The 11,585-nt window shown below is 38.1% G+C and overlaps 1 protein-coding gene across 1 annotated transcript in view; it reads left to right on the plus strand.

Moving 5' to 3' along the window:
- The first annotated feature begins 265 nt into the window (after positions 1–265).
- Positions 266–11,585, plus strand: part of LOC128238034 (uncharacterized) — a 24,914-nt gene continuing 13,594 nt past the window's right edge. Inside the window, exon 1 of the mRNA XM_052953601.1 lies at positions 266–278. Within this exon, the coding sequence (XP_052809561.1) occupies positions 266–278 (13 nt within the window). The remainder of the gene's footprint in view (positions 279–11,585) is intronic.

Below are 11,585 nucleotides of genomic sequence, written 5' to 3' on the forward strand. Positions count from 1 at the left end.
AAACAGACACTTTATGAGACGCACAAGTAAATAGCCAAAAACACAATATGAGACGCAGAAGTTAATATCCAAACAAACACAACACGAGAGACACTGGGTAGAAGCCAGACAGACACTTTATGAGACGCACAAGTAAATAGCCAGAAAAAAACGCAATATGAGACGCAGAAGTTATAAGCCAAACAAACACTACATGAGAGGCCCAGGGTAAAAGCCAAAAAGACACAATATGAGACGCACAGGGTAAAGGCCAAACAGACACTATATGAGACGCACAGGTAAATAGCCAAAAAACACAATATGGGACGCAGAAGTTAATATCAAAACAAACACTATATAAGACGCATAAGTTAATAGTATAGCAAATACTATATGAGACGCACAAGCTAATAGCATAACAAACACTACATGAGACGCACAGGTTTACAGTCAAACACTTACTATATGAGACGTAAAAGTTAAGAGCATAACAAACACTATATGAGAAGCACAATTTAATAGCAAAACAGATACAACAAGAGTGGCACAAGGTCAGAGCCAAACATTCACTACATGAGAGACACAAGGTAAAAGCCAAGCATACACTACATTAGAGACACAAAGTTAAAGCCAAACATACACTACAATAGAGACACAAGGTAAAAGCCAAACAACCACTACATAAGAGACACAAGGTAAAAGCCAAACATACACTACATAAGAGACACAAGGTAAAAGCCAAACATACACTACATAAGAGACACAAGGTAAAAGCCAATCATACACTACATAAGAGACACAAAGTTAAAGCCAAACATACACCACATAAGAGACACAAGGTAAAAGCCAAACAACCACTACATAAGAGACACAAGGTAAAAGCCAAACATACACTACATTAGAGACACAAAGTTAAAGCCAAACATACACTACAATAGAGACACAAGGTAAAAGCCAAACAACCACTACATAAGAGACACAAGGTAAAAGCCAAACATACACTACATAAGAGACACAAGGTAAAAGCCAAACATACACTACATAAGAGACACAAGGTAAAAGCCAAACAACCACTACATGAGAGACACAAGGTAAAAGCCAAACAGCCACTACATAAGAGACACAAGGTAAAAGTCAAACAGCCACTACATTAAAGACACAAAGTTAAAGCCAAACATACACTACATAAGAGACACAAGGTAAAAATCAAACAGCCACTACATGAGAGACACAAGGTAAAAGCCAAACATACACTACATTAGAGACACAAAGTTAAAGCCAAACATACACTACATTAAAGACACAAGGTCAAAGCCAAACAACCACTACACGAGAGACACAAGGTAAAAGCCAAACAGCCACTACATAAGAGACACAAGGTAAAAGTCAAACATACACTACATTAGAGACACAAAGTTAAAGCCAAACATACACTACATTAAAGACACAAGGTCAAAGCCAAACAACCACTACACGAGAGACACAAGGTAAAAGCCAAACAGCCACTACATAAGAGACACAAGGTAAAAGTCAAGCAGCCACTACATTAAAGACACAAGGTCAAAGCCAAACATACGCTACATAAGAGACACAAGGTAAAAGCCAAACATACACTACATTAGAGACACAAAGTTAAAGCCAAACATACACTTCATTAAAGACACAAGGTAAAAGCCAAACAGCCACTACATAAGAGACACAAGGTAAAAGTCAAGCAGCCACTACATTAAAGACACAAGGTCAAAGCCAAACATACGCTACATAAGAGACACAAGGTCAAAGCCAAACATACACTACATTAGAGACACAAAGTTAAAGCCAAACATACACTTCATTAAAGACACAAGGTCAAAGCCAAACAACCACTACATGAGAGACACAAGGTAAAAGTCAAACAGCCACTACATAAGAGACACAAGATAAAAGTCAAACAGCCACTACATGAGAGACACAAGGTAAAAGCCAAACAGCCACTACATAAGAGACACAAGGTAAAAGCCAGACATCCACTACATAAGAGACACAAGGTAAAAGCCAAACAGCCACTACATAAGAGACAAAAGGTAAATGCCAAACATACACTCTATGCGAGTCACAAGGTAATAGCCAAACAGACACTTTATGAGACGCACAAGTAAATAGCCAAACAGCGTCTACTTGAGAGACACATGGTAAGTGTCAAACATACACTACATGAGAGACACAAGGTAAAAGCCAAACAGCCACTACATAAGAGACACAAGGTAAAAGCCAAACAGCCACTACATAAGAGACACAAGGTAAAAGCCAAACAGCCACTACATAAGAGACACAAGGTAAAAGCCAAACAGCCACTACATAAGAGACACAAGGTAAACTCCAAACAGCCACTACATAAGAGACACAAGGTAAAAGCCAAACAGCCACTACATAAGAGACACAAGGTAAAAGCCAAACAGCCACTACATAAGAGACACAAGGTAAAAGCCAAACAGCCACTACATAAGAGACACAAGGTAAAAGCCAAACATACATTACATGAGAGACACAAAGAAAAAGCCAAACATACACTCTATGCGAGTCACAAGGTAATAGCCAAACAGACACTTTATGAGACGCACAAGTAAATAGCCAAACAGCGTCTACTTGAGAGACACATGGTAAGTGTCAAACATACACTACATGAGAGACACAAGGTAAAAGCCAAACAGCATCTACATGAGCGACACAAGATAATAGCCAAACATATTCTCTATGCAAGGCAAAAGGTAATAGCCAAACAGACACTATATGAGACTCACAAGCTAATAGCCTAACAAACACTACATGAGACGCACAAGTTAATACCCAAACATGCACTATATGAGACGCACAAGTTATTAGCCAATCAGACACTACATGAGACGCACAGGTGAATAGCTAATCATACACTACATGAGAGGCACAAGATAAGAGTCAAACATACACTTCAAGAGAGACACAAGGTAAGCTAGGAGTCTATCATACAAGGTACAAGGTAGGGACCAAAAAGACACTAAAAGAGAGGTAAAGGATTAACGGAAATTACAAAAGAGGCACAAATAAGTGGTGTCTAACATACACTAAAAAAGAGCCACAAGGACAACAGACATTACATGAGAGGCACAAATTAAGAGTCTTACATACACTAAAAGAGAGCAACAAGGACAACAGACATTACAAGAGAGGAACAAATTAAGAATCTTACATACACTAAAAGAGAGCCACAAGGACAACATACATTACATGAGAGGCACAGATTAAGAGTCTTACATACACTAAAAGAGAGCCACAAGGACAACAGACATTACATGAGAGGCACAAATTAAGAGTCTTACATACACTAAAAGAGAGCCACAAGGACAACAGACATTACATGAGAGGCACAAATTAAGAGTCTTACATACACTAAAAGAGAGCCACAAGGACAACAGACATTACATGAGAGGCACAAATTAAGAGTCTTACATACACTAAAAGAGAGCCACAAGGACAACAGACATTACATTTGAGGCACAAATTAAGAGTCTTACATACACTAAAAGAGAGCCACAAGGACAACAGACATTACAAGACAGGTACAAATTAAGAGTCTTACATACACTAAAAGAGAGCCACAAGGACAACAGACATTACATTTGAGGCACAAATTAAGAATCTTACATACACTAAAAGAGAGACATAAGGACAACAGACATTACATGAGAGGCACAAATTAAGAGTCTTACATACACTAAAAGAGAGCCACAAGGACAACAGACATTACAAGACAGGTACAAATTAAGAGTCTTACATACACTAAAAGAGAGCCACAAGGACAACATACATTACATGAGAGGCACAAATTAAGTCTTACATACACTAAAAGAGAGACACAAGGACAACAGACATTACATGAGAGGCACAAATTAAGAGTCTTACATATACTTAAAGAGAGCCACAAGGACAACAGACATTACATGAGAGGCACAAATTAAGAGTCTTACATACACTAAAAGAGAGCCACAAGGACAACAGACATTACAAGACAGGTACAAATTAAGAGTCTTACATACACTAAAAGAGAGCCACAAGGACAACAGACATTACATTTGAGGCACAAATTAAGAGTCTTACATACACTAAAAGAGAGCCACAAGGACAACATACATTACAAGACAGGTACAAATTAAGAGTCTTACATACACTAAAAGAGAGCCACAAGGACAACAGACATTACATTTGAGGCACAAATTAAGAGTCTTACATACACTAAAAGAGAGCCACAAGGACAACATACATTACATGAGAGGCACAGATTAAGAGTCTTACATACACTAAAAGAGAGCCACAAGGACAACAGACATTACATGAGAGGCACAAATTAAGAGTCTTACATACACTAAAAGAGAGCCACAAGGACAACATACATTACATTTGAGGCACAAATTAAGAGTCTTACATACACTAAAAGAGAGCCACAAGGACAACAGACATTACATGAGAGGCACAGATTAAGAGTCTTACATACACTAAAAGAGAGCCACAAGGACAACAGACATTACATGAGAGGCACTGATTAAGAGTCTTACATACACTAAAAGAGAGCCACAAGGACAACAGACATTACATTTGAGGCACAAATTAAGAGTCTTACATACACTAAAAGAGAGCCACAAGGACAACAGACATTACATGAGAGGCACAAATTAAGAGTCTTACATACACTAAAAGAGAGCCACAAGGACAACAGACATTACATGAGAGGCACAAGGACAACAGACATTACATGAGAGGCACAAATTAAGAGTCTTACATACACTAAAAGAGAGCCACAAGGACAACATACATTACATTTGAGGCACAAATTAAGAATCTTACATACACTAAAAGAGAGACATAAGGACAACAGACATAACATGAGAGGCACAAATTAAGTCTTACATACACTAAAAGAGAGACACAAGGACAACAGATATTACATGAGAGGCACAAATTAAGAGTCTTACATACACTAAAAGAGAGCCACAAGGACAACAGACATTACATGAGAGGCACAAATTAAGAGTCTTACATACACTAAAAGAGAGCCACAAGGACAACAGACATTACAAGACAGGTACAAATTAAGAGTCTTACATACACTAAAAGAGAGCCACAAGGACAACAGACATTACATGAGAGGCACAAATTAAGAGTCTTACGTACACTAAAAGAGAGCCACAAGGACAACAGACATTACATGAGAGGCACAAGGACAACAGACATTACAAGACAGGTACAAATTAAGAGTCTTACATACACTAAAAGAGAGCCACAAGGACAACAGACATTACATTTGAGGCACAAATTAAGAATCTTACTTACACTAAAAGAGAGACATAAGGACAACAGACATTACATGAGAGGCACAAATTAAGTCTTACATACACTAAAAGAGAGACACAAGGACAACAGACATTACATGAGAGGCACAAATTAAGAGTCTTACATATACTTAAAGAGAGCCACAAGGACAACAGACATTACATGAGAGGCACAAATTAAGAGTCTTACATACACTAAAAGAGAGCCACAAGGACAACAGACATTACAAGACAGGTACAAATTAAGAGTCTTACATACACTAAAAGAGAGGCACAAGGACAACATACATTACATGAGAGGCACAAATTAAGAGTCTTACATACACTAAAAGAGAGGCACAAGGACAACATACATTACATGAGAGGCACAAATTAAGAGTCTTACATACACTAAAAGAGAGCCACAAGGACAACATACATTACATTTGAGGCACAAATTAAGAGTCGTACATACACTAAAAGACAGCCACAAGGACAACAGACATTACATGAGAGGCACAAATTAAGAGTCTTACATACACTAAAAGAGAGCCACAAGGACAACATACATTACATGAGAGGCACAAATTAAGAGTCTTACGTACACTAAAAGAGAGCCACAAGGACAACAGACATTACATGAGAGGCACAAATTAAGAGTCTTACATACACTAAAAGAGAGACACAAGGACAACATACATTACATTTGAGGCACAAATTAAGAGTCTTACATACACTTCAAGAGAGGCACAAGGACAACATGCATTACATGAGAGGCACAAATTAAGAGTCTTACATACACTAAAAGAGAGCCACAAGGACAACAGACATTACATTTGAGGCACAAATTAAGAGTCTTACATACACTAAAAGAGAGCCACAAGGACAACAGACATTACATTTGAGGCACAAATTAAGAGTCTTACATACACTAAAAGAGAGCCACAAGGACAACAGACATTACATGAGAGGCACAAATTAAGAGTCTTACATACACTAAAAGAGAGCCACAAGGACAACAGACATTACATGAGAGGCACAAATTAAGAGTCTTACATACACTAAAAGAGAGACACAAGGACAACAGACATTACATGAGAGGCACAAATTAAGAGTCTTACATACACTAAAAGACAGCCACAAGGACAACAGACATTACATGAGAGGCACAAATTAAGAGTCTTACGTACACCTAAAGAGAGACACAAGGAAAACAGACATTACACAGATTAAGAGTCTTACATACACTAAAAGAGAGGCACAGGGAAAACCGACATTACAAGAGAGGCACAAATTAAGAGTCTTACATACACTAAAAGAGAGCCACAAGGACAACAGACATTACATTTGAGGCACAAATTAAGAGTCTTACATACACTAAAAGAGAGCCACAAGGACAACAGACATTACATGAGAGGCACAAATTAAGAGTCTTACATACACTAAAAGAGAGCCACAAGGACAACAGACATTACATGAGAGGCACAAATTAAGAGTCTTACATACACTAAAAGAGAGGCACAAGGACAACATACATTACATCAGAGGCACAGATTAAGAGTCTTACATACACTAAAAGAGAGCCACAAGGACAACATACATTACATTTGAGGCACAAATTAAGAGTCTTACATACACTAAAAGAGAGGCACAAGGACAACAGACATTACATGAGAGGCACAAATTAAGAGTCTTACATACACTAAAAGAGAGCCACAAGGACAACATACATTACATTTGAGGCACAAATTAAGAGTCTTACATACACTAAAAGAGAGGCACAAGGACAACATACATTACATGAGAGGCACAAATTAAGAGTCTTACATACACTAAAAGAGAGCCACAAGGACAACATACATTACATGAGAGGCACAAATTAAGAGTCTTACATACACTAAAAGAGAGGCACAAGGACAACATACATTACATGAGAGGCACAAATTAAGAGTCTTACATACACTAAAAGAGAGCCACAAGGACAACAGACATTACATGAGAGGCACAGATTAAGAGTCTTACATACACTAAAAGAGAGCCACAAGGACAACATACATTACATGAGAGGCACAGATTAAGAGTCTTACATACACTAAAAGAGAGACACAAGGACAACAGACATTACATGAGAGGCACGAATTAAGAGTCTTACATACACTAAAAGAGAGCCACAAGGACAACAGACATTACATGAGAGGCACGAATTAAGAGTCTTACATACACTAAAAGAGAGCCACAAGGACAACAGACATTACATGAGAGGCACGAATTAAGAGTCTTACATACACTAAAAGAGAGCCACAAGGACAACAGACATTACATGAGAGGCACAGATTAAGAGTCTTACATACACTAAAAGAGAGCCACAAGGACAACATACATTACATTTGAGGCACAAATTAAGAGTCTTACATACACTAAAAGAGAGGCACAAGGACAACATACATTACATGAGAGGCACAAATTAAGAGTCTTACATAAACTAAAAGAGAGGCACAAGGACAACATACATTACATCAGAGGCACAAATTAAGAGTCTTACATACACTAAAAGAGAGCCACAAGGACAACAGACATTACATGAGAGGCACAAATTAAGAGTCTTACATACACTAAAAGAGAGGCACAAGGACAACAGACATTACATGAGAGGCACAAATTAAGAGTCTTACATACACTAAAAGAGAGCCACAAGGACAACAGACATTACATGAGAGGCACAAATTAAGAGTCTTACATAAACTAAAAGAGAGGCACAAGGACAACAGACATTACATCAGAGGCACAAATTAAGAGTCTTACATACACTAAAAGAGAGCCACAAGGACAACAGACATTACATCAGAGGCACAGATTAAGAGTCTTACATACACTAAAAGAGAGGCACAAGGACAACATACATTACATGAGAGGCACAAATTAAGAGTCTTACATACACTAAAAGAGAGCCACAAGGACAACAGACATTACATCAGAGGCACAGATTAAGAGTCTTACATACACTAAAAGAGAGCCACAAGGACAACAGACATTACATCAGAGGCACAGATTAAGAGTCTTACATACACTAAAAGAGAGCCACAAGGACAACAGACATTACATCATAGGCACAGATTAAGAGTCTTACATACACTAAAAGAGAGGCACAAGGACAACATACATTACATCAGAGGCACAGATTAAGAGTCTTACATACACTAAAAGAGAGCCACAAGGACAACAGACATTACATCAGAGGCACAGATTAAGAGTCTTACATACACTAAAAGAGAGGCACAAGGACAACATACATTACATGAGAGGCACAAATTAAGAGTCTTACATACACTAAAAGAGAGCCACAAGGACAACAGACATTACATCAGAGGCACAGATTAAGAGTCTTACATAAACTAAAAGAGAGGCACAAGGACAACATACATTACATGAGAGGCACAAATTAAGAGTCTTACATACACTAAAAGAGAGCCACAAGGACAACAGACATTACATGAGAGGCACAGATTAAGAGTCTTACATACACTAAAAGAGAGGCACAAGGACAACATACATTACATCAGAGGCACAGATTAAGAATCTTACATACACTAAAAGAGAGCCACAAGGACAACATACATTACATGAGAGGCACAGATTAAGAGTCTTACATACACTTAAAGAGAGCCACAAGGACAACATACATTACATTTGAGGCACAGATTAAGAGTCTTACATACACTAAAAGAGAGCCACAAGGACAACAGACATTACATCAGAGGCACAGATTAAGAGTCTTACATACACTAAAAGAGAGGCACAAGGACAACATACATTACATGAGAGGCACAAATTAAGAGTCTTACATACACTAAAAGAGAGCCACAAGGACAACAGACATTACATGAGAGGCACAAATTAAGAGTCTTACATACACTAAAAGAGAGCCACAAGGACAACAGACATTACATTTGAGGCACAAATTAAGAGTCTTACATACACTTCAAGAGAGGCACAAGGACAACATACATTACATGAGAGGCACAGATTAAGAGTCTTACATACACTAAAAGAGAGCCACAAGGACAACAGACATTACATGAGAGGCACAAATTAAGAGTCTTACATTCACTTCAAGAGAGGCACAAGGACAACATACATTACATGAGAGGCACAGATTAAGAGTCTTACATACACTAAAAGAGAGCCACAAGGACAACAGACATTACATCAGAGGCACAGATTAAGAGTCTTACATACACTAAAAGAGAGGCACAAGGACAACATACATTACATGAGAGGCACAAATTAAGAGTCTTACATACACTTCAAGAGAGGCACAAGGACAACATACATTACATGAGAGGCACAGATTAAGAGTCTTACATACACTTCAAGAGAGGCACAAGGAAAACATACATTACATGAGAGGCACAGATTAAGAGTCTTACATACACTAAAAGAGAGCCACAAGGACAACAGACATTACATCAGAGGCACAGATTAAGAGTCTTACATACACTAAAAGAGAGCCACAAGGACAACAGACATTACATTTGAGGCACAAATTAAGAGTCTTACATACACTTCAAGAGAGGCACAAGGACAACATACATTACATGAGAGGCACAGATTAAGAGTCTTACATAAACTAAAAGAGAGCCACAAGGACAACAGACATTACATGAGAGGCACAAATTAAGAGTCTTACATAAACTAAAAGAGAGCCACAAGGACAACATACATTACATGAGAGGCACAGATTAAGAGTCTTACATACACTAAAAGAGAGCCACAAGGACAACAGACATTACATGAGAGGCACAGATTAAGAGTCTTACATACACTAAAAGAGAGCCACAAGGACAACAGACATTACATTTGAGGCACAAATTAAGAGTCTTACATACACTTCAAGAGAGGCACAAGGACAACATACATTACATGAGAGGCACAGATTAAGAGTCTTACATAAACTAAAAGAGAGCCACAAGGACAACAGACATTACATGAGAGGCACAAATTAAGAGTCTTACATAAACTAAAAGAGAGCCACAAGGACAACAGACATTACATGAGAGGCACAGATTAAGAGTCTTACATACACTAAAAGAGAGCCACAAGGACAACAGACATTACATGAGAGGCACAAATTAAGAGTCTTACATACACTAAAAGAGAGCCACAAGGACAACATACATTACATTTGAGGCACAAATTAAGAGTCGTACATACACTAAAAGAGAGCCACAAGGACAACAGACATTACATGATAGGCACAGATTAAGAGTCTTACGTACACTAAAAGACAGCCACAAGGACAACAGACATTACATGAGAGGCACAAATTAAGAGTCTTACATACACTAAAAGAGAGCCACAAGGACAACAGACATTACATGAGAGGCACAGATTAAGAGTTACATACACTAAAAGAGAGCCACAAGGACAACAGACATTACATGAGAGGCACAAATTAAGAGTCTTACATACACTAAAAGAGAGCCACAAGGACAACAGACATTACATGAGAGGCACGAATTAAGAGTCTTACATAAACTAAAAGAGAGCCACAAGGAAAACATACATTACATGAGAGGCACAGATTAAGAGTCTTACATACACTAAAAGAGAGCCACAAGGACAACAGACATTACATCAGAGGCACAGATTAAGAGTCTTACATACACTTAAAGAGAGCCACAAGGACAACAGACATTACATGAGAGGCACAATTAAGAGTCTTACATACATAAAGAGAGCCACAAGGACAACAGACATTACAGAGAGGCACGATTAAGAGTTTACATAAACTAAAAGAGAGCACAAGGAAACATACATACATGAGAGCACAGATTAAGAGTCTTACATACACTAAAGAGGCCACAAGGAAACCAGACATTACATGAGAGGCACGAATTAAGAGTCTTACATAAACTAAATGAGAGCCACAAGGAAAACATACATTACATGAGAGGCACAGATTAAGAGTCTTACATACACTAAAAGAGAGCCACAAGGACAACAGACATTACATGAGAGGCACAGATTAAGAGTCTTACATACACTAAAAGAGAGCCACAAGGACAACAGACATTACATGAGAGGCACAGATTAAGAGTCTTACATACACTAAAAGAGAGCCACAAGGACAACATACATTACATGAGAGGCACAGATTAAGAGTCTTACATACACTAAAAGAGAGCCACAAGGACAACATACATTACATGAGAGGCACAAATTAAGAGTCTTACATACACTAAAAGAGAGCCACAAGGAAAACAGACATTACATGAGAGGCACAAA

This window comes from Mya arenaria, chromosome 6 (assembly GCF_026914265.1).
Source record: "Mya arenaria isolate MELC-2E11 chromosome 6, ASM2691426v1".
Classification (NCBI taxonomy): Eukaryota; Metazoa; Mollusca; class Bivalvia; order Myida; family Myidae; genus Mya; species Mya arenaria.